The sequence below is a fragment of the Dama dama genome, chromosome 16, assembly GCF_033118175.1.
Source record: "Dama dama isolate Ldn47 chromosome 16, ASM3311817v1, whole genome shotgun sequence".
NCBI lineage: Eukaryota > Metazoa > Chordata > Mammalia > Artiodactyla > Cervidae > Dama > Dama dama.
The window spans coordinates 39,816,506-39,840,650 of record NC_083696.1 but is presented as its reverse complement, the minus strand read 5'-3'; the positions used below and the strand labels follow the sequence as shown (position 1 = coordinate 39,840,650).

General features: G+C 43.9%; 1 protein-coding gene across 1 annotated transcript; it reads right to left on the bottom strand.

Moving 5' to 3' along the window:
- Window positions 1-8,553: 8,553 nt before the first annotated feature.
- Window positions 8,554-23,327, bottom strand: STC1 (stanniocalcin 1). Its single transcript, XM_061163869.1, has 4 exons — window positions 23,000-23,327; window positions 20,563-20,705; window positions 19,266-19,477; window positions 8,554-11,632 (listed from the first exon to the last, which is right to left on the bottom strand). The coding sequence occupies exons 1-4, from the start codon at window positions 23,115-23,117 to the stop codon at window positions 11,362-11,364; spliced, it is 744 nt and encodes a 247-aa protein (XP_061019852.1). The 5' UTR covers window positions 23,118-23,327; the 3' UTR covers window positions 8,554-11,361.
- Window positions 23,328-24,145: the final 818 nt, after the last annotated feature.

The window sequence follows — 24,145 nt, the reverse complement described above, 5'->3', positions numbered from 1 at the left end:
GGGTCGCACAGGGTCGGACATGACTGAAGTGACTTGGCAGTGTTCTTACATGGACAATGACCAATCAGAGTAAACCATACAGTCATACTGGTGTGTACTTTTGGATTCCAAAGTGTGGGTATGGGATGGAGTTGAGGAAGGATGATGAAGAGTGTGAGCTCTGGATGAAGAATTTCCGTGAATATTGAATTTTTCCAGACTGACGAAGTGACTTGAGAACGGAAAGGAAAAATCATGACTCTGTTACCAATGTTATCGAAAAATGAAGGAGGCAATTTTTGTCAGTATTATGTCAAGGTAATTTTGGGCGGGATAACCATAATAAAGAGAGGAGGAAAATGATAGAGTCAGGTGGGGCTGCTACAACAGAATACCATACACTTAGAAACAGCAGAGAAGAAAACAAGAGAAGACTCTTGAGAGTCCCTTGGACAGCAAGGAGATCAAACCCTTGGACAGTGAGGAGATCAAACGTGTCAATCTTAAAGGAAATTAACCCAGAATATTCACTGGAGGGACTGATGCTGAAGCTGAAACTCCAATAACTCTGGCCACCTGATGCAAAGAGCCAACTCATTGAAAAATACACTGATGGTGGGAAAGACTGAAGGCAAGAGGAGAAGGGGATGACAGAGGGTGAGATGGTTGGATGGCAGCACTGACTCGATGGACATGAGTTTGAGCAAACTCCGGGAGATGGTGAAGGACAGGGAAGCCTGGTGAGCTGCAGGCCATAGGGTCACAGAGTCAGACACCACCTAGCAATTGAACGATGAACACGAACAACAGAGATTTATGTCTCACAGTTTTGGAAGCTGGAAATCCAAGATCAAGGCATTGGAAGATCTGATATCTGGTGAGAGTTGCTTCATAGTTCATAGATAAGCATCTTCTCACAGTGTTCTCACTTGTTGGAGGGGGAAAGAAGCTCTTTGAGGTCTCTTTAAGGTCACTACACTAATTCCATTCATGAAGGCTCCACCCTCATGACCTAAGTGTCTCTCAAAGATAGCACCTCCTAATACCATTACCTTAGGGGTTAGGATTTCAGTGCACGGATTTTTTTTTTTTTTTGCAAGGGTGAGTGGGTGACAAACATTTAGACCATGTCCGCCCAATCATCTGTTGGTCAGAAGTTTTAGAGGACAGTGACAGAGTTATTTCTTGAAGCAGTGTTGGGAGAAAGGCATATGGACCTCACTCTTCCACCTTGGGGATTTGGAAGAATAAGCAACCATTTGGGAAGAACTCAGGGAACAGTGTTCTTTGAGGAACCAGGTTTCAGTACGATGAGAAACAGGAAAGTGTGAAAGTGTTAGTCGCTCAGTCATGTCTGACTCTTTGCGACCCCATGGACCTTAGCCCACCAGGTTCCTCTGTCCATGGCATTCTCCAGGCAAGAATACTAATATGGGTAGCCATTCCCTTCTCCAGGGGATCTTTCCAATCCAGGGATTGAACCCAAGTCTTTCATATTGCAGGCAGATTCTTTACTGTCTGAGTCACTAGGGAATCCCCAAGAAATTGGAGGGGATAAAAGAGAGGGTGAATATAAGTAGACTTTGTTTACCCTGGAACAGGCAGAGTTTGGAAGGAGGAGAGCCATGGAAGTGGACTGAGGAAAGAAAGATATAAAACAATATGATGCTATGAAGATAGAAGGATGCTGGATGTCAGAGAGGCTTAGATTTTGAGTATGGTCTTTGGATGACCAGGATATGAGGCATGAGGTGATTAGCAAGCTGCAAGATTTCCACATAATTAGTCCTAGTGGTCTCCTGATAGATGGAGACTGGGGAGGATAGGAGCTCAGGTCACTGTGGAAAGAGTGAGGCCTGGCCTAGAATGGCTGTGTTTCCAAGAAGTCCCAAGACAGGTGAACAGTCTGTCACTGGACTTGGTTCCAAGATTTTGACCAAATGTTGGAAACACTGACAGTCTCTTGTGGGACTTATACTGTATCTGGTTTTCCTACAGCAGAGTACACCTGCAGTGTGACTTAATTGTGCTAGAGTTGAGAATAGCATTCTATTCTCAACTGGAAGCCACAAATCCCCGAGTGCAGAAGGGGGAGCAGAGATGCATTTAATTGGCAAGGAAGGATCTGAATTAGTGAGGACTCAGCTTAGCCTGCTGCATGCTGCCTCCAGGTACAGTATCAAATAGCATATAGGTCCTCAGATGGTACTTATTCAAGAATTTGGCTCCAATTAACTATTTGCAAAATGGAGTGGTGTGCATTGCTCTGCAGATTTTATAATAGAGTGGTGGGGTGGGCTTGGTCAACATCGCACTCTAGTCCTCAAGTTCTTCCTTGGGGTAAAAATTCAAAGGACCATGGGGGATACAGTTTATGGCAGAGCTTGAGGATAGAGGAGAATTAGTGAACCAATTTCAGTTCAGTTCTGTCGCTCAGTCATGTCCGATTCTTTGCTGCCCCATGGGCTGCAGCATACCAGGCTTCCTTGTCCATCACCAACTCCCAGAGCTTACTCAAACTCATGTCCATTGAATCAGTGATGCCATCTAACCATCTCATCCTCTGTCATCCCCTTCTCCTCCTGCCTTCAATCTTTCCCAGCATCAGGGTCTTTTCCAAGGAGTCAGTTCTTCTCATCTGGTGGCCAAAGTATTGGAGTTTCAGCTTTAGCATCAGTCCTTCCAGTGAATATTCAAGACTGACTTCCTTTAGGATTAACTGGTTGGATCTCCTTGCAGTCCAAGGGACTCTCAAGAGTCTTCTCCAACACCACAATTCAAAAGTATCAATTCTTCAGTGCTCAGCTTTCTTTATAGTCCAACTCTCACATCCATACATGACCACTGGAAAAACCATAGCTTTGACTAGACAGACCTTTGCTGGCAAAGTAATGTCTCTACTTTTTAATATGCTGTCTAGGTTGGTCGTAGCTTTTCTTCCAAGGAGCAAGCATCTTTTAATTTCATGGCTGCAATCACCATCTGCAGTGATTTTGGAGCCCCCCAAAATAAAGTCTGTCACTGTTTCCCCATCTATTTGCCATGAAGTGATGGGATCGAATGCCATAATCTTAGTTTTCTGAATGTTGAGTTTTAAGCCAACTTTTTCACTCTCCTCTTTCAATTTCCTCAGGAGGCTCTTTAGTTCTTTTTTGCTTTCTGCCATAAGGGTGGTGTCATCTGCATATCTGAGGTTATTGATATTCCTCCCGGCAATCTTGATTCCAGCTTGTGCTTCATCCAGCCTGGCATTTCACATGATGTACTCTGCATAGAAGTTAAATAAGCAGGGTGACGATATACACACAGCCTTGAATTACTCCTTTCCCGATTTGGAACTAGTCTGTTGTTCCATGTCCAGTTCTAACCGTTTCTTCTTGACCTGCATACAGATTTCTCAGGAGGCAGGTCAGGTGGTCTGGTGTTCCCATTGAAGAATTTTCCACAGTTTGTTGTGATCCACACAGTCAAAGGCTTTGGCATAGTCAATAAGGCAGAAGTAGATGTTTTTCCAGAACTCTCTTGCTTTTTCAAGAGATGCTTTTTCAACATCCAACAGATGTTGGCAATTTGATCTCTGGTTCCTCTGCCTTTTCTAAAGCCAGCAAAGGGTATTATAAAAACAAGTACATGACAAAATAAGGATACAAGAAAACATAATGTAGCTTCACTTGCAGATGGCCTTATTCTTTCTGTGTTACAGCTCTCCAGTATGATGACTTACATAGACTTAGTGAATATCTAAACATGCTTGCTGGTGAATCTTTTGTTGCTCATGTTACTAGGAGAAAGTAACAGCAAATGTATACTTATATCAAGATCAGTGCTGGAAAGAAATATAGCTATGTGCTGTTGTTTCAAGCCGGCAGACTTATGAATACCCAGCTGGCACCTGGAATTCGTTTTTCACCATGGCAACACGCTCTCCACTCCCAGCATATGCTGCTATTGCTGCTAAGGTCCCCCACATCCTAGTGGAGAAAGAGTCATGGATTAGTTGATGGTGGTCAAAAGACTTCCTTCCTTCCTTCCTTTCTCCACTCACAAATGCTTCATGCATGCCAGCTTTGTGTTAAGCACCGGGAATACAAAGATGACGAAATCTTCTCTCCTTGTAAGCAGGCTTGAGTGTGATTTGTTTCAAGTTTGGGTATGCTGGGAATGTTTCCCAGGTGATAAGGGCTTTGGAGAATGAAAAGGAGTTTGGGAAGAAGAATATTCATTAGCAGGAATAATAGGTGTGAAAGTAATCTGTGAAAGTAATGAGGCAGAAAAGGTCGTGGTATCTTTGGGGCAAGAATGAGAAATTAGCATGAACAAAGTCTAAGATGCATACTGGCAAGAAGGGCCCAGATTATGAGGAACTTAAATTTGAAGTCAAGATGCTTGATTTTTGTCCTCTAAGCATTGGGGAGCTACTAGAGCAAGGAAGTGGAATGATTGTATTCACTCTTTAGCAAGGTCCTTGCAGTGGCTGTTTCTGTGGAGGTCTCTAGGATTGAGGAACCGGTTCAGTTAGGTCAGAGCAGTTGGGATCTTGCCACTCGAATTATGCTCTGTGAAGTATCAGCTTCCATGTCAGCATCACCTCGGAGCATGCTAGAGATGCAGGTTCTTGGGCCTCACCCAGAGGTACTGAGTCATTTTAACAAGATTCCAAGGTAATATGTGTGTACAGTAAATTGGATGCTACATTGACAGAAAGCTCTTATGGCATTCATTTATGACCCCTGCGAGAGATGACCCGAACTTTTCCTTCCCTTATACCACAGATTCACAAACCATTCTGTGATCTTTTTATCTCCATTTTTAAAAGACTGATAGAAATTTTAAGAGTATATTTCAAAGAACAAAATAATGCCATTTTCAGCAACATGGGTGCAAGTAGAGATTATCATACTAAATGAAGCAAGTCAGAAAGAGAAAGAAAAATGCCATATGATATCACTTACAGGTAATAAGGAAGTCTAAAATATGACACAAATGAACCAATTTACAAAATAGAAACAGACTCACAGACAGAGACATCAGACTTGCGGTTGCCAAGGGAGAGCTGGGGAGGGAGAGGGATGGACTGGGAGTTTGGGGTTGGTAGATGCAAACTATTACCGTTTAGAATGGATAAACATCAAGGTCGTACTGTATAGCACAGGAACTATCTTTGCTATCCTATGATAAACAATAATGGAAACGAATATAACAAAGAATGTATATATGTATATAACTGAGTCACTTTTCTCTACAGCAGAGATTGGTAAAATATTGTAAATGAAGTATATTTCAATTTTTAAAAAGTATATTTCAATAATCTGAGAAACTCAATTTTTTTAAGCTTTGGGTTTTTGAAACATTTTTGTCACAGGCTGTTAATGTATGAGTGAGTTCAGGGAGTCATGCAGAAAAGACTATTATATCTGTGCTATTTTAATTTCTTAAGCTTGGTGATGGAATGCAGGTATTCATATATTACAATTTGCCATTTTGGGTAAGTTGCAATATTTTATCATTCAGATTCATAAAATATTGATTAAGCAGTAATGTTTAGTGAATCTACAAAGGGAAAAAGAGCAAGAAACTTCATCCAAAATGGTACCCCAAGACTCATGTTCGAGGTGGGAGAACATAAATGATATTAATAATATTCATGTAAATGGTAATAGTTACATTTGTCCAGTGCTTAATAGGTACTATTTTGGGAATACTCATTATGTGCTAGACATTAAGTACTTTATGTATAACTCATTGAGTGTCATAACCACTCCTAATGGTAGGACCTATTATTTGTTTTGATTTCTTTTCTCTTTTTTTCATTTATTTTTATTAGTTGGAGGCTAATTACTTTACAATATTGTAGTGGTTTTTGCCATACACTGACATGAATCAGCCATGGATTTACATGTGTTCCCCATCCCGATCCCCCCCTCCCGTCTCACCCCCCCTATCCCATCCCTCTGGGGTCTTCCCAGTGCACCAGCCCTGAGCACTTGTCTCGTTTTGATTTCATAGGGAGTTAAAAAAGTTTATTGACACCTAGTTGACCTTACAATGTTGTGTTAATTTCTTCTGCACAGCAAAGTGATTCAGTTGTACCTATGTATATATTCTTTTTCAAGTTCTTTTTCACTGTGGTTTATCACAGGATATTGAATATAGTTCCCTGTGCTATACAGTAGAACCTTGTTATTTATCCATTCTGTACATGATAGTTTGCATTGTTTAATCCCAAACTCCCAGTCCATCCCTCCCCAAGTCTGCATTCCCCCTGGCAACTCATGTTTATTTTCTATGTCTTTATGTTTGTTTTGTAGATAAGTTCATTTATGTTATATTTTAGATTCCACATACAAGTGGTAATACTTTGGCCACCTGAAGTGAAGAACTGACTCATTGGAAAAGACCCTGATGCTAGGAAAGATTGAAGGCAGGAGGAGAAGGGGACGACAGAGGGTGAGATGGTTGGATGGCATCACTGACTTGATGGACAAGAGTTTGAGCAAGCTCCGGGAGTTGGTGATGGACAGGAAGCCTGGTGTGCAGCAGTCCATGGGGCTGCAAAGAGTTGGACACTACTAAGTGACTGAACTGAACTGATAAGTGGTACTATATGATATTTGCCTTCCTCTGACTTACTTCACTCAGTATGATAATCTCTGGGTCCATCCATGTTGCTACAAATGGTATTATTTCATTCCTTTTTATGGCTTAGTAGTATCCCATATATGTGTACCACATCTTCTTTATCCATTCATCTGTCAATGGGCATTTAGATTTTTTCCATGTCTTGGCTATTGTAAAAAGTGCTGCTATGAACATAGGGGTGCATGTATCTTTTTGAATTATAATTTTGTCTGGATATATGCCCAGGAGTGGGGTTGCTGGATGATATGGCAACTCTATTTTTAGTTTTTTGAGGAACCTCCAGACTGCTTTCCACAATAGCTGCACCAATTTACATTCCCACTAACAGTGTAGAAGGGTTTTTTTCATAGATGAAAAAAAAGAAGGTGTTAAGACATCAGATATTTGGCCCAAGGCCACAAACGAGAATTTGAACTCAGTTTCTGGAAATCCCAGGTCCAAGTTCTTAATCACTACACCACAATATAGTATGTAAAGGGTCATAATGAAGTAAACGTACTGTTTTTCTTTCGTCAGGCCAGAGAAAAGCAAATGCAAAACATATTTTGGCTTTGGAGAGACAATTCTTATGGTATTTGTTAGTTGTCTTTGTATATCCGATCTTGGGAAAATGCAGTTTGGAGCTAGAAGTGAATGATGTTGAGAAACATCCCATTTGAATTTAAGATATGGAGAAAACCCACTAATTAAAAAAAATTAACTATATAAGACCACTCCTTGAAACAACTATACTACACAAGTTCCGAGTTTCTGTGACTGAATTCTATGACTGAGCTTGTGACTGTCCTTCAAGACTCAGGTAAATGTCATTCTGCTGGGAATCATTTCTCTGTTTTCTTGAGATGGGGCGCCTCCTCATTTTGTTCACATCTCCTCTACTTGTGATGATAATAGCTGACCCTTGTGACATCACAGTGCATTGAACATGTAAACAATTTACTTATCTTGTAACAGCTCTTTGGAAAATGATCACTATTCTCATAGTATGGAGGAAGAAACTGATATGTTTTGAGATTAAATAGTTGACCTGACATTGTGCTCAGCCACTAAGTCTTGTCTGACTCTTTCGAGACCCCATGGATAGCCCCCACCGGGATCCTTGGTCCACAGGATTTCCCAGGCAAGAGTACTGGAGTGGATTGCCATTTTCATTTCCAAGGAATCTTCCCGACCCAGGGATTGAACTCGTGTCTCTCGTGTTAGCAGGCAGATTCTTTACCATTGAGCTACCAGGGTAGCCCTATCTGACACCATGTAGTTAACAAATGGCAGAGCCAGAATTCAGATTTCAGAAGTCTGGTCTTGGAGCTGGATTCTTATCACCCTCGAGCTACCTGCCTCCCTTGCCCCACTGATTCAAGTGTCTTCTCCCCTCTTCTGATTTGTTCTAAATCATTCATTGAAAGTGTTGAGGGTATCCTATGAACTGGATGCTTTTCCAGTGCTGGGAACGCACTGGAGAAGCAAAGGTGCTGCCTGTCTAGGCAAAGGATGGAGGGAACCATCTAGAAAGTGAGAACAGCATAAATAAAGGCATGGAAACGAGAGAGAGCAGAGCCCGTTCCCAAACTCGGTCATGGAGGGAGAGTAGGCTCCACTGAACAGAAGGTACATCTGGAGGCTGGAGGGCAAAGAATCACCAGACTGTAAAGCTTCCTCTAGGGCGGTGAGGAGTTTGGGTTGCAGTTTTACTGTGCAGGTAATGGGAGCCACTAAATGGTTTTAAGGAGATTTGGAAAATGTTGATTTTAAACTATGTTCATTTGCATATTGGCACTTCATCAGCAACTGTAAAGAAACTAATCAGCCATTCACCTCATCTTCAGAAAGTCTCATTCAAGAAATTTTTAAAGAATAACAATGAAAGACATAGGGGAAAAAAAAACAATAAAACGTAACACTTTATTATTATTATTTTTTATCTTAGAAGGAATTCACCAAAGGCTTCATATTATGCTATGGTATCTTTAATTATAAAAATAAGCAAATAAAATAACTTGCATCTGTCATTACCATGATATGTTTCATAACCTTTATATGCACATGGAGCTTAAAAATGTAATTTAACAATAAATAATGACATATACCAGATATGCTCACTGTTTATTCCAGTACTCAGCCAAAAACCTAAATATCATTTAAATTATAAATACATAATGCAAATATAATGGCACAAAAATGTCTAAAGTGCAACCAAATCACAAGAGAAGAATCATGCAAACTGGTCTAGGTCAGCCCCCCAAATCACTCTGTGCAGCAAACACAAGACAAAGCTTTGGAAGTTGAAGGGGGAATTGGAGAGAGTAGGATGGAGGGAGAAGAAATGCAAAAAACTAGCAATATTGTGAGAACTGCTTCTTTCTGTATGTGTAGATATATGTATTATAGATACATATATAAATATTATTGTGGGGAGAAAAGGAGGGGGTACCACGGTTTGAAGAGGTCACAGCAAATCAAAGAGAATCCACTGGACTGAAGTAAGAGAGAATTTCGCTAGGAATACTCATAAACTATTTGTTGCATTGGGATCCTGGCTTAGTGCGAAATGGATATAACACACAAAACTTGAATAGCTTTTCTGGTTTGGAGAAGCCAGCCTTGCCTGGGGGCAGGGTTTGGGGTGGGGAGGGATGGTGGAGGGAGGGTGAGGGAGAATCAACTTAGAATATGATCTACCTGATTTCCAAGAGGCTAAGGCAGTGTCATATGTCTGGGGACCTGGGGATGGGGCAGTTCTGGGTATAAAAATGCTCTTAACGATCTGATGTCAGCACGCTGAGAGGCTGTGTGGGGACGAAAGCAGCCACGCTGGTGCGGCTGCTAGGTCTGCTGCATCCACTCTTGGTCCTTGAGCAGCACGTTACTGGTTTTAAAGGCTTCGTGGTAAAGTTGTATTGCTTTTCGTTTTTTCCGGAGATGTGCCCTCCCTCCTCCCACCAGGATCCCTACCATTCTGATTCGGACAGATAGGAAGTTCATCTGAGTGAGAGTCAAGCACCAGTGGTTTCTACCTAAGCGAGTCTGGAGTGGCCCTTACAGTCCTACCCCTGCTCCCTCTTCCTCGCTCGACATTGACCTTTGGTGGGCAGTGACGCTCCTAAGGGACTGTTGGGTTCAAGGACAGTGACCCTGAGAAACTACTGTTGTTCATAGCTAGGCTAATCATTCGGCTTTGGTGGTCGCCGTCTTGTAAACATCCTGGCAGAAAGGATCAGACCGCCAGCTCTGTTTTTCCCTCTTTTTTTTTTTTTTCTTTTTTTTTGTTTTTTTCTTTTTTTTTGCAATCCTATACAGAGATGGCCCAGCTGCCAGGACTACTTCGGCAAGGCAGCGTGCTACAGGACAAAAATGTAATAAGAGGAGTTTATTAAGGCTGGACAACCCAGGGTTACTTATACCCCCTCAGCCCCAAGTCCCCCGAAACTAAAGACCCAAAGGCTGATTGACTCATTCCTGATTGAGTTCATGGAAAGCCTCCTACCCCATCATCATGTTGCCAGAGAACCAGGCCCTGGCGAAAGGTGACAAGTCAAGAACCGCCACTTCCCAAGGCATAGCAGGCCTCATCACACTCTTAAGTGGCCCAAGCTCAAAGGGTTGCTCTTTCTGGCTCCTGTAATTCTCAGCTGGATGTGACAGAGCTGTTTCAGGATGGGTCTAAGTCAAGAGTAGCCTCTGGGTTGAGGTGGGCTGGGAGATTAACATCTTGCCTGGGGTCCTTCAGATAAACCTGTTGTTGTTGTTTTCTATCTCATACAGGCCCATCTTAAGTTTTGATGTTGAGTAAAACTATTTCTACCCCCTTAGTTATAAAAAAGGCCACAAGGAGCATTTATGTGGATATCTGGAAGTGAGATAGTTATTCCATTCCCAGGAAAAGAAAAATAAAGCTAAGTTACAAAACTAAATCTATATGCAATAAAGTTATTATATACTGCTTTGTTTAAGCAGAGTCCTCTGGAATTTATGTACAGTACATTAGTTTTCACCTATTTATATTCCACAGTTAGACCTTAAGATTCTCTGGTTTTAAGACAATTGTTAAAGATACTTTTAAAGCTCTGAGCAGTTACAGTACTTAGAGATGTTAGCTTTTTGTTTTTCATTCGATGCAAGAAGATGCAGGCTCCAAGTCTGGTTGGAGAGCCAGGCTCGAGCAATTTGGTAAATGTGTTGGGAAGGAAATTAGACACTGAGGATCAAGACCATAAGACACTAGCTCATGAGAGATCAAGAACTCAAATATGACATTCATATTCGTCTATGGCCAGCACAGATTCATAACACGAATTCCACTGAGCATCTTTATGAGCGTTTGTTTAAGACATGCATTTAAATTAAGTTGCTTTTTATCAGCTAGCTCTACTGGGGCAACCATTCTAAAGGGCTCCGCATCTTCAAATGACAATGTCTGGGGAGTTATGTGAATGTTTTGTGTTTGAGAGTTGTTGGAGGGGAGCTGGGAAAAGACCGAGTGGAGGGAAGTGATAAAAGAGGCCACTTTCTCCCGAGGAGAGGCATAGAGATCACATATGTTCTATTGGTGGGAATGCCGCCATTGCAAAATGTTGAGAAATTGATTACAGAAGCCTAGTTTCATGCAATTTTTCTTTAAGGGGGGGGATAGAAAATAGGAACTACTTAAAAAAAAATCAAACCAGGCACAGTACACTCAAAGTTGGTGCATGAACACCCTTAAAAGGATCGTAGTTTGCTGAGGCTGTGATTGCCTCTCCCCAGCTAGGCACTCTCCTGGGAGGTGCGTTTGATGTGGGAGGGAGAGGCCACCTCACCTCGGAGGTTCCTGAGGAGGACTTTCAGCTTCTGTGGCTCATTGGCACGCCTCCTGTTGAAGTCAGCTCGCTGGTGTGTATGGGCACAGTGATCCGTCTGCAGGATGTGAAAGAGGCTGGCCATGTTGGGGCCGATTTTCTCCATCAGGCTGTCTCTAATGGTGCTGACTGTGTCTTCGTCGCAGTCCAGTAGGCTTCGGACAAGTCTGTTATAGTATCTGCGTTGGGAAAAAGGGGTCATTCGGTGAGAGCAAGGCAAGACCCTGGCTTTCACCTGGGCTGCAGCCAACACCCAGTCCCAATGGCCAGACCAAACACCCATGGGTAGTAGTGCCTCAGCTGAAGGTGGCTTTAACCTTCATGCAGCATCTTCTTAGTGTGAGTGTATGCGCTGCCTTGAGTTACCACCCAGAGTAAAGATGGCTCTGTGTTCATGTTCAGTGCTTAGGAGATTGAGATTGTACTTTGAATAGTGGGCTCATGGCGAGGTCTAAAATCTTTAGAAACAGAATCATGGAGCTAGATGGGGATTGTGAAGGTAATTTAACGATTATTTCATCATATTCTTTTTTATGGAGAAGAAATTAAGGTAGGATAGCTGAAGTGACTGTCCGAGGTCATCCAATGGGCTGCTGCTGCTAAGTCGCATCAGTCGTGTCCGACTCTGAGCGACCCCATGGATGGCAGCCCAGCAGGCTCCTCTGTCCACAGGATTCTCCAGGCAAGAATACTGGAGTGGGTTGCCATTTCCTTCTCCAATGCATGCAGTGTGTGATTAGTTGCTCAGTCATGTCTGATTCTTTGTGACCCCACAGACTAGACTGCCAGGCTTCTCTGTCCACGGAATTTTCTAGGCAAGAATACTGGAGTGGGTTGCCATTTCCTCCTCCAGAGGATCTTCCTGACCCTGGGATCAAACCTGCGTCTCCTGCATTGGCAGGTGGATTCTTTACCACTGAACTACCAGAGAAGCCCGCCAGTGGACTAGACGTAGAAGCAAAGACTTGATAAAATGGATGATGTAACCCAGCACTCACACTTATATTTTAATAGTTAATGCACACATATGAAATCATTTACAGTTATTTTGGTGACTCTGCAATTTTTCTTTTTCTTGATGGTATGTGTGCATATTCTGACTAAGTTTCTATTTTTTTTTTTCTGGTCACATTGAGTGGCATGTGGGATTTTTAGTTCCCCAATCAGGAATGGAACCCATGCTCCTCAGTGGAAACATGGGGCCCTAACCACTGGATTGCCAAGGAAATCCCTAAATTTCAATGTTTAAAGGAGATCCTTGTCTGCAGTTATCTCATGCATTCTTCTACTCAATCTGAGTTCCCTACCCCTTGGCTAGCCTCTCTGAAGGTTATTGTATCAATCATTTTCAGTCTTCCTGCAAAGGGATAGTGCAGTGAGAGGACCAAATGCCAGGCCATGAGGATATTTACATAGAAAGGCTGGAGGTCCTTAATGGTTCTTGCTTCTATCATTTCAAGAAGTTTCTCACACCACTCAAGCTTTTGATGGTCTCTTCTTTTTTGGGGGGATGTTTTTATAGATATTTGGTGATGATCACTTGTTTACTGATGGTTTTGTTTTCCTGACTAGACTGTAAGCTTTACTGAAGGCAAGATATGTGTCCTTATTCTCTGTGTTCCTCATGTGCCTAAGTCTTAGGGCTATATTGCCTGCTCACTGTCTATTTGTTGATTTATTTTGTGGCCACTGAGGAAATGAAGCTTTCAAAATAGAGTTCTTTCTAAAGTCATGGTTCCCTAAAGAAAAAATTATCTGTATGTCTTCTGGTAAGTTTCATAAAAAAATTGGTGTTTGTTATAAATTTCCTTCATCTTTGATGTGAATTCTTGAAGCATCTGAAATACTGTGGCTAATTATTGTGGCTCAGAAAGGATTAAACTGATATATATATATATATATATATATATATATGTATTTTTTTTCATGAAGAATATGGTTTGATCATTTCAGTCATAGGACATTTTCCCATGAATAAGATGGCAGTGCAGAAGATGTGAAAACAATTGTGTAAATGTTACACAGCAAATATTCTTAGGTAATATTCCCTTTGATGCAGGTTTTTGAAAAATCAGTACCTGTGAGTTAGCATGGAAACTCCCAAAAAAGGAGTCTTTTATGACATCAAGAACACACATGAACCTTGTCATTGACCTTTTGTCAGTAAACTGTCTAATATTTACTGCATACAAATTACTGGTCCTATTCTTTGGGAAGACAGTTTTGGTATTTTCCAATTTGAATTGGGTTGCATCTGCTCCATTCTGAGAAGGCAGTTGTCAAACCCATCAGTTCTGTGCTCACTAATTAAGGACTCTCCTGATGATGGTGCGTGCTTCAGTTGTGTCCAACTCTTTGCCACCCCATGGACTATAGTCTACCAGGCTCCTCTGTCCATGGGATTTCCCAGTCAAGAATACTGGAGTGGGTTGCTGTTTCTTTCTCCAGGGCATCTTCCCAACCCAGATATCGAACCCATATCTCTTGCATCTCCTGCATTTGCATGCGGGTTCTTTCCCACCAGCACCACCTGGGAAGCCCCCTGATGATGGTGGTCTGCAGTGTCTACGTAGAGAGACCCTTTCCTCAAAGGAGCCCGAAGACTGCTGGGCCACAGGATCTTCCGTGGAAAGAAACCTGTTCATTTTTAACTCGCCTCACAGAACACAGGATCAAACATCTTTCCAGAATAACTTAACCCTCCCCCCACCTCCAGAGGTCCTTTCAAGGATGTACAGTAAATAGAGTGGAATGTGGGCACTAAAGCAAAGCCATCACCCTTCTGTGAGGGAGCAGAACGAAGCTGGGGACACAGGGAGTAGTGTCTGGGTCTTGGATACAGTCCTGGCTCCACCTCTCCCATGAAGGAGGATTATATCCAGCTGTTGTTAAAATTGGGACTCCCTGGCACAGAGACACATTTTCCAGCCCTTCGGAATTATAAAGCACATGAGTCAAAGCAGATCTCGCTTGGATGGGGAAATGGGGAGAGAAGTGGTTTTGGAAAAAGTGAGAATAGACCACTTTGTATGAACAAAGTAGACATCTACACACCCACGTAGATCCCCAGGCATCTCTTGGGCTCTGATGGGATGTGGTTCCCGGATCTCTTTGTCTATTTCACAGGGTGTTTTAGATCCTAGAGAAGAAGGTTTTTGATCCCTCACCTTCCTGCCCACCCTTCCCTCCCTCACCCCCGCTCCCTGCAACATGGACTTTATAACTTAGAAGTTAGTCTTTCCATTTCTAGAAAGAACTGTTCACACTTAATGATCTTCCAAATGGGCTGGAAAAGATGATCTTCCCTTAGGTCAACACTGAAGACTCTAGTCTGGATGAAAAATCTAATACCAGTAAAGGAACTAAGCTTCTACAACTAGCCTCACCTCTTTAAGGCCATATGTGTTCCTCTGACCCCGTTTTGTCCAAACACCTGCTCTCCAACTCTGAAAACACCTACTTTTACTGTTGCTTTCTCTGCTAATCCCAATAGGCCACCTGTTCTTGGTGCTTCTTGAGGATGACCCTGGCCAGCCTGACTACTCTTAGCAACTCCCCCCAAGTCTACCCTTAGCCTCTCCCATGGAGCTTGTTAACTAAACAAGGGTAGGCTAAGAGAGCTCCTTGGAATAAAAAATGTCCATGGCTCCAGCAGCAGCTCCTGCAAGTGTGGAAAACCTATGAGGCTGCCTTGATGTCGACACCATTTGCCTGAGCAAATAAAAGGTTAACCCTACACCTCTTCATTAAGGGCTGGAATAAGGCATTGACCTCTGGGGTTGTGTCAGTGATTGAGACAGATCTTTCCTGTCTCTAAGCCACCTCAGTGAGGTTACTGAAGAGATCATGTCTCCAGAAAAAGTTGATTTAGCAATTGTCACGTATTTCTGGATCACCATCTTGTATCGAATCTTGATGTTACTATAGCTATTGGTGAGATGTGCCTTCTCTTTGAGGAGAGAATGTACACAACTTTAATTGTTGATCACCAGGGGCTACATTTATTGTATTCTGTTTGGTATTCCATTTTCAGATTGTGGCTATCTCCTACAGGTTTTACCTGCCGCCATTTTTGAAATGGAAATCAAAGAGCTTGGCTCAGGGCCATGTGAATTTTAGGCTCAACACTGTCATTCACTAGCTGTGTGACCTTCAGTAAGTCACCCCCTCTCTCGCTCTCTGTTCTTTAATTAGTAAAACGAGACAGTTAGCCTAGATAACCTTTATGGTCATTTCTAGCTACGACATTTTATGTTTCTGGGGTTTGATATATATGTTCCTTCTCAATTTAACAATAGCAACAAAAAAGTAGTGCAGATCTGCTTAAGGACCACCCTTTGCACGAAGAGTTAAAACAATTTAAGAAGATTGCTTTCGTCATCTTTATGGTGTGAGGCAGTGGGAGGTACTTCCAAGATTTGGTGGGTTAAATTCTGATCACCCAGCCTGATGGGTGTGTGCTCAGTAGTTCAGTTATATTCAATGTTTTGCGATGCCATGGACTGTAGCCTGCCAGGCTTCTCTGTTCATGGGATTCTCCAGGCAAGAATACTGGAGTGAGCTTCCATTTCCTCCTCCAGGGGATCTCCCTCATTCAGGGATTGAACCTGCGTCTCCTGTGGCTCCTGCATTGTCTGGGGGATTCTTTACCACTAAGCTACCTGGGAAGACCTCCCCCTCTCCCCCCAGCCTGGAAGTACCCTTTAAACCATGTTTCTTGCTTCCCCTTTGAAAATTCCATCAGTGACTTAATTTTCTCGGTAAAGAATAAGATCAGATATTCTCCATAGCTACTGTTTCAGCCATGCTTACCCAAATACACACATACTGCCTAGGAACATTCTGTGTGAAGGTTTATAAATAGTCCTTTGTTTCCCTTGATCAATATTATTCTTCTGTTTCCTGTTCCCTATCCATGCCCTAGAGAGTTGGAAGCTTTGTCAGTTTTCCCACTCTGGATCTGGAATGGTCCAATTTCTTCTCAGCCTCACAGCTGCCCAACCTGCCTGATCAATTTTGCCCGCTTCCCTTCTTGTTGAAAATATAGTTTGCAAATCCAGGCAGGGGGCCACTCCAGCTATTTCTTCCTCTTCTAAGCGCATTTCTCTCATGGAAAAGTTCCCTGTTCTGGCTTCTGGTCCAGTCACAGGCTTTTGGATTCTCCCAGGCCCAAATCTCATGCTAGATAAGTCACAGGAAGGTGGAATGAACCTGTAACTACTTCCTGTCACAATTCTGTGCCAGTTGGCACAACTTACTATGTATCTATGGTGGGACAGAGGCTGGGAAAGCAGGATGTGTCAGGAGAGTGAGAAGCTTAAATAGAGCAAACCAAAGCCCAGCATGGAACCGGAAATCTCTAGTTCTGAGCAGGAATAATACTAGCCAGTTGAAGTCAAATAACTGGGGAAAGGTACAGTTGCATGGAAGATTCTAGTCTTCAAGAGACTGACTGTTTTCCCTAATAAAGGTGATTCTTCTAAGATGAGAGAGGCTGATAACCAGATTCTGTGTGACCACTTTCTAAAGGTGAAAACAAGGCATCTGTTGAAAAGAATAATGGCCTGCTTAAACATTCCTATTACTGGGTTTCTCTGGCAGTCCTGCGGTTAAGACTCAGCTTCCACTGCAGGGGTCATGGGTTCCATCCCTGGTCAGGGAACTAAAATCCCACACACTGCACAGTGCGGCCAAAAAAAAAAGAAAGAAACTAAATTTAAAAACTCGTATTTCCAGTCTCTTCTTAGAGTCTTAGTATCACCAGTCCACAATCTGTATTTGCCTTTCTCTAAGAGCTCGGCCTTCATAATGGAAGATGCTACCTCAGTTGAATCAGAGACATGAGTAGTGTCTCAAAATTGGCCACATGCCATATTATAGATTATGAACTTTCATTGGACCCTTAAAGATTAAAACTGATAATGGCTGTACTAGCATATTCCTGCCCCACAATCACCACATAAACACATACTTGGTCTTTGATGATGTTATTGAGTCACTAAGTTGTGCCTGACTCTTTATGACCCCATGGACTGCAGCATGCCAGACTTCTGTGTCCTCCTCTATCTCCTGGAGTTTGCTCAAGTTCATATCCATTAGCCCCTTGGTCCCTAGCCCCTGTCAAACCTAGCAATCTCTACTTCTTTTCCTTAGGGTGAAGAATCTCCAAGTATCAGACTGTTTTTTTTTTCCCTCCTCTCCAGATGTAATAAAAATCTTCCTAGGAGAATATTATGACTAAGGTCAATATAAAGAGACAGGCCACTTAAGACAAATGATGAATTTGACTTTCCTGTTCTCAGGACATCAGTTAGGACCATGACAGGGTCACTTCCAAAGACTGAACACATGACTTTTATAAATTGACGTGAGGTTCTGAAGTACAGTGATCTGTAGTCAGGGTGAATCAGAAATTTACAAAGTTTAATGTCAGAGGCCTCAGCCTTTCCCTAAGGAGGAGCTACTTTTCCATTTTCCAGCATGTATGCATGCTAAATCACTTCAGTCATGTCTGACTCTGTGCGACCCTATGGACAGTAGCCCACCAGGCTCCTCTGTCCGTGGGATTCTCTGGGCAAGAATACTGCAGTAGATTGTTGTGCCCTCCTCCAGGGGATCTTCCTGACCCAGGGATCAAACCTGTGTCTCTTATATCTCCTGCACTGGCAGGCAGATTCTTTACCACTAGGGCTACCATGTATAAATGACTAACTTAATGGTAAGCCACAGAAGGACTAGGTTATTAAGGACTCTCTGAAGAAGGGAGGGAGCCTCTGGCTAGGAAATCAATCTGGTAAGGCTGTGTTAGCTGTCTTGTGGTCAGAGTAACCCATAAGGCCAGATCATTGTGAATATGTGCAGATTTGACTGGAGAATCAGAGAATAATAGCCCTTCAGGACTAGGAGTCAAGTTTTAGGCTGTGTGGCATCACTGGAGGCTGAACTTGACTGGTCTGCATGGTCCCTGCCATACTTCCATGCTGGCTCCATTAGCTCCTCTCTGAACTTGATCATAGATGATGAAGCCCAGGTCTTGCCAGAAAGCTTTCTAGGCCATGGAATGAGCATGTCTGCCATCTCATGTCTTAGGTGTTCACTCCTGGCTGGTAAAGACAGTGAGTCAAGGATGCAGAAGGGCATGATGCTCAGATATTACTAGCTCAGTGGCTTGGGCTCACTCTCAAATACTAAGATGAATGTGGGATCCAGGGAATCAGCAGAAAACCATTCCAGGAAACCCTGGACTAGAGGAATGGGATGACAGACCTGGAAGGGAACATGGGAATCATCTAGTCCAGCCATTTCACTTTTCCCAAAGGAAATCTGAGTCCCACCGAAGTGAGATGGCTTGCTCTGGGATACCCAGTGAAATATCTGAGTGGGCTTCGGACTGACTCAAAATACATGCAGTTTTAGAAGTCTGTTGATGACATTTGACCAAGGTTTTCATGATGACCCATTGTACTTTGCCTAGTCATGATTTCAGCCCAACTGGATGTCTCAAAAGCTTGTTTCCATAAACTTCATAATTCCCTTCAGACTTGTGGAAGGAAAGGGACAATGCGCCCAGGGATGCTGTGGATGGAGTTTTCTATTAGATGCATGGAAAGATTTTCCTACAACAGTGAAAAAAATTCAGGCTGCCTAAGCTGTCATAGACAATCACAAACATATTTTTTCCTGCTAAAGCTGGGAAGACTGCAAGCTAAAATAAGAGCACGACTCTGGCAATTTAACCCCTTCTGTATCTGGCTCTGCCAGTCAACCACTCCCTCCTCCCCCACAATTGCCAAAAAGCAGATTCATCTGTACCTGTTGGAGTAATGATTAGGGAGCTGAACGACTTCCGTGATGGCTTCCGGGTTCCGCTTGGCGACACTGCACACATTCAGCTTGCTGTAGCACTCCTCCTGGACCTCAGCAATCATCCTCTGGAAAGTGGAGCACCTCCGAATGGCCAGGAAGACCTTGGAGGTGACCCCATTGGCGATGCACTTTAAGCTCTCTTTGACAAATGCTTTTCCCTGCCGAGGAAGGAGGGGGGCAAGAGGACAAACTTTAGCTTGAGCTGAACAGAGAGGAGATTGCCTACAGTATGTGGAACTTAAGGGGGCATGCCTTGGCACTGACCCTAAGCCTTAACCCCTAACTCTAACCCCAGACTGGATGGGAGATGGCCCTCTGCATGCATGCATGCTCAGTCACTTCAGTCGTGTCCAACTCTTATGACCCCATGGACTGTAGTCCGCCAGGCTCCTCTGTCCATGAGATTCTCCAGGCAAGAATACTGGAGTGGGTTGCCATGCCCTCCTCCAGGGGATCTTCCTGACCCAGGGATTGAACCCACATCTCCTGCATCTTCTGCATCGCAGGCAGATTCATTACCACTGAGCCACCAGGGAAGCTGGCCCTCTAAATGTCCTTGTAATAAGAGAATTGTAGGCTGCAGTCAAGATTTAAAAAAAAAAATCCCTATTCCCTTAGACTACCTTGAGAATTGAGCTCCATAGAAATGAAATGAGATGACAAAAAGAGATGAACCATAACCAACTACTCTGCAGCCTAAAAATAGCCAGAGTATGGCTTTGTATTCTCTGGATTGAGATTTGATAACTCAAATCACAAGCTAGTAAACAAACAAACAAACAAGCTAGTATGCTGGCTTATACAGTGAGAAGAACTTCTTTGTTAGAAGAACATTTTAATTTCCTCTTGAAGAAGCAAAGATTTTTCGCTTATCGCCCCTCCCTTATAAGACAGCCTCTGTCAGCGTGTTACAATTGTGCATTAGAGTGGGTGGAGAGTGGCTTATATAGAACCTATTTCTTGGCCCACTGTGTGTGCGTGTGTGTGTACACATGTTGAAAGTGAAAGTGAAGTCGCTCAGCCGTGTCCGACTCTCCGTGACCCCATGGACTGCAGCCTACCAGGCTCCTCCGTCCATGGGATTTTCCAGGCAAGAGTACTGGAGTGGGTTGCCATTTCCTTCTCCAAGTAGGGAGGCTGAGAAGCAGAGGTGGTTCCCTACAAGACTGGGTCAGAAGAACAATATTCTCATACACTGTTAATGACACATAGCCAGTGGGAGCAGGGGTCAAGGTCTTATTACCTGAGTGTCAAATTTAGCAGCGCTGTACAAGAAGGATTTACAGATGTCATACATCCCATCTGTGTCACAGGTGGAGTTTTCCAGGCATGCAAAAGCTCCACAGCCAACCTGCAGCGCGCTGTTGAGGCAGCGAATCACTTCAGCTGAAAGAGACAAATCCATCCAATCTGGGTCAAACGGTGAGGATGCTCTGGATGGATCATGGTGATGTGGTGGCAAGATTCAAAGACAAAGGGGTGAGAACAACTTCTCCTGGGAGTCTGTGATGGGGCCAGCAGAAAGACCCATTCAGAGTGGTGAAGGGTGAAGAAGAGAGGGGACAAGCAGACTCCTTTTGCTAATAAAAACCAGAGCACATGGAGGATTGGGAATGAGTTTTCCCTTGGAGGCATACTCTTGGTCTCACCATCCCATACCGTTTTGGTGGTTGGAGAAGGATGGAAGATGAGACATGCACAGTTCTTGAAGGAACTCTGCAGAATCCAAGGTCATGTCCTAAAGGCTGAAAGCCTGGGAAGGCAGCGGTGGGTGGGCAAGTTTAGGAGGAGGAAGGGCCAGGGAATCCATCTGGCTTCCAAAAAATACACTCCAGGGTAATAAGGATGGACATGCATGTGTGTGCTTGTGCGTGCTCAATCGGGTCTGACTCTTTGTGACTCTCTGATTGTAGCCTGTCAGGCTGCTCTCTCCATGGGATTTTCCAGGCAAGAATACTGGAGTGGGTTGTCATTTCCTCCTCCAGGGGATCTTCCTGAACCAGGGATTGAACCTGTGTTTCCTGCATTGGCAGGCAGATTCTTTACCATCTGTGCCACCAGGGAAACCCCAATAAGCATGGACATTTGGTCTAAATGGCAGAGAAGAACTTGCTAGGAGTCCACTTAGAGACCCTTCTGATTTAGGGCTTTTAACTTACCTTCCTATTGGCAGAAAGAAATCTGATCCTTTCATGTTTCATCCCAACCCCCCACCACAGGACAGTGCTTAGAGGTATGTATAATCTCTCTCATATTAAAAGCCATTTTTTTTTTAAAGAGAGAAACACAGGTGTAGAATAACAAGGCCAAGGCACCCCCTTGTGCAAGACAGAAAGAAAACCGCAAAGAACTTGCATGAGGCTTTCTACATTGTGGATAAGATCTCCCATAAAAGTAATTTCTCTCCTACAGAAGGGGGGGTGTTCTGGCAGGCAGCTCAGCGAGAAATGATCTGCAGCCTTCATACCATAGGAGTCTCCACTGAGATCAAAAGCACGATTCGGTTAAGCGGCCCCTCCCCCCTCCCCCCCCCCGCCCCCCGCAGCCTCTGGGATGTTACAAGTCATTTCCCTAATTATATATTTCCACGGGTTCAAATTATAACTTTGCTTAAAGCAGTTTTAATATGCATTAGGGTTGCCATTGTTTTAGGCAAGCTGGAATTGTGAATCACGGCATCTCTATAGCAACTAAGTACAAAAGGAAGTGAACCAAAGCCCTCCTCTCGGCAGGGACCTGTGCTCTTTCGAGGGGAGCAGCGTCCAACACCTGCGAGCCCATCTTTGCTGACAGTCGGGGCGGGGCGGGGGGGTGTGCAGAGAGAGACAGAGCGAGCCGGCATGGAAGGCAAGCAAGATGGACAAGCCAAGTCCAAAGGCAGAGGTGTCAATGCCGGCTTCCTGAGGACTCTTTTCCTTTAGAGGCTAAGATAATACACAATTGACTGCTCCCGGGAGTCAGGACTAGAGCGAGACCCCCACCCCGTTGGAGAAATAGCTGCTACCTTTCACAGATACTTTTTTACAAGGGGGCTCCCTGGCCACGGGGCTGCGTGGGGATTGAATGGAGCCCTAAGAGAGCAGGGACGGACAGAAGGAGCAGTGTCGGGGGGTGGGTGGGGGTGGGATATGTAGGGTTTTCTATAAATCTGCCCTGGATTTGTCAGACTGGAGGGCTATGGCTCGGTAAATCGCTCTGCAGAGGGAGCTTTCTGTGTGTTCCCTGAAGGGCCAAGGAAGTCAAGTTATGGGGTCTTTAGGGTGAAGGAAGAGGGGCAGCATCAGACAAGTCACGTCTCACCTCAAGATCAGCTTCGGCTTCTGGAAAGTATAGAGAGCGCTTTGAAGCATGCCAACATTCAAGCCTCTCCCCCGCCCCCTCCCCCCGTCCCCCCCCCCCCCCCCCCCAAGAGGGTACGTGCCAGATTTCAGGCAATCAGGCTAGGCTTATGCAATGAAATACCCTCAGCAGAGCGCCCAGCTTCTTCGTTAGTTGCATGCAATTTATTAAACAAAGGAGCTCCACTTCCTAAGGCTATTGGATTACACTGGCAGTTTATTGCCTTCAGGCATGCAGCACATTTATTATCAAGATCAGCCGTCACAGACACAGTTGCAAAAGCTAGAGGCAAATGAGGACAGCTCCTTGCGGGAGAAACCGGTCCTGGGTTTGCCGCTTACCTGAGTTCTGAGCTGCCACCCGGGATTTCCTGGGGCTCACAGAATCATTCTGCTCCGCCTCATGGGTTGCAGAAGCAGTGATCACCAGCACCAGAAGCACTGCTGAGTTTTGGAGCATTCTCTGAGAAGTTTCCGCTAAGTTGTTGGGTTTTTTTTTTTTTTTTCCTCCCCCCTTTTCCTCTTTCCCTCTCCCGGTTTGAGTGAAGATGTGGATCTGGATACACTGAGAACCTAGGTGAGGATTTGCTGAGGATTTTTCTGTTGCTGCTGCTGCTGCTCCCGCTGGCGCTTTTTGCTGCTGCTGCTGCAGTCGCTGCTTCTTGCACCTCTGGCTTTTGCAAACTGGGGGCCCAAGAGCTGCACCCAGGGATTTTATAGCCGTTCTTATCGGTCCTCAGGATCAGGGACCAATCAGGTCCCTCAGCTGGTCTGGCCAGCCAATCGGAGGGCGTGCTCATTGGGCGAGAGCTGTTTGACTTCTTAGAAATATTTTCCAGCAAATTAAAAGTACCTGCTGCCAATGTTTTATACGTGTGTGTGACTGTGTGTGCAGAGATGTGTGAAAAAGCTATTTTCACAGAATTCAGGGATGACTTTGTGTTGGTCGAATTAAAGGGAAATCGTATGATGAACTCAACCAGGTGCTTTGGGAAATCTAGCCATCTTTTAAAACTGTGTGCTATGGGGAGGGATGCAGTCCAGGCAGGATGGGTAGTGGGGTCTCCTTGGATTCGCATTTAAGCTCATTTAGCAGTTTTACTATGATTTTCACAGCACGGTCTCCTTGTTGTAAGTTACATGGATAGTACCTCCCCATCTCAGTTTAAGTGTGTTCACAGGTCTGTGAGGCATTTTGGCTGTATGTGGACACCCATCCTGAGTTTTCACATATATGAGCTCTTGGAAACGGACATGTAGGAGGAAAAGGGCCCTGATGGACTGGAACACGAGAGCTCTGAGTTCCTCTATTGATCAGCTTTATGACCCTGGTCAAATCCTTTTACCCTGTTCTACCTATTTTCCAACTTGTCAAATGCCAAAGTTGGAGTCTAGCACTCCTAATATCTCTAAAACAATGTCCAGTAACACAAATTAACCTCGACTCCGTCTTTTTTGTTACCAGCAAGACTGCAAACTCCAAGAGTG

What these genes read in the sequence shown, in the direction of transcription:
- STC1 (XM_061163869.1), bottom strand. Translation starts at nt 23,117, where the DNA reads ATGCTCCAAAACTCAGCAGTGCTTCTGGTGCTGGTGATCACTGCTTCT. An exon ending in CTGCTAAATTTGACACTCAG is followed by an intron (nt 19,478 to 20,562) that starts GTAATAAGACCT and finishes CTTCCTCGGCAG; the next exon opens with GGAAAAGCATTTGTCAAAGA. An exon ending in CCTAATCATTACTCCAACAG is followed by an intron (nt 11,633 to 19,265) that starts GTACAGATGAAT and finishes TTCCCAACGCAG; the next exon opens with ATACTATAACAGACTTGTCC.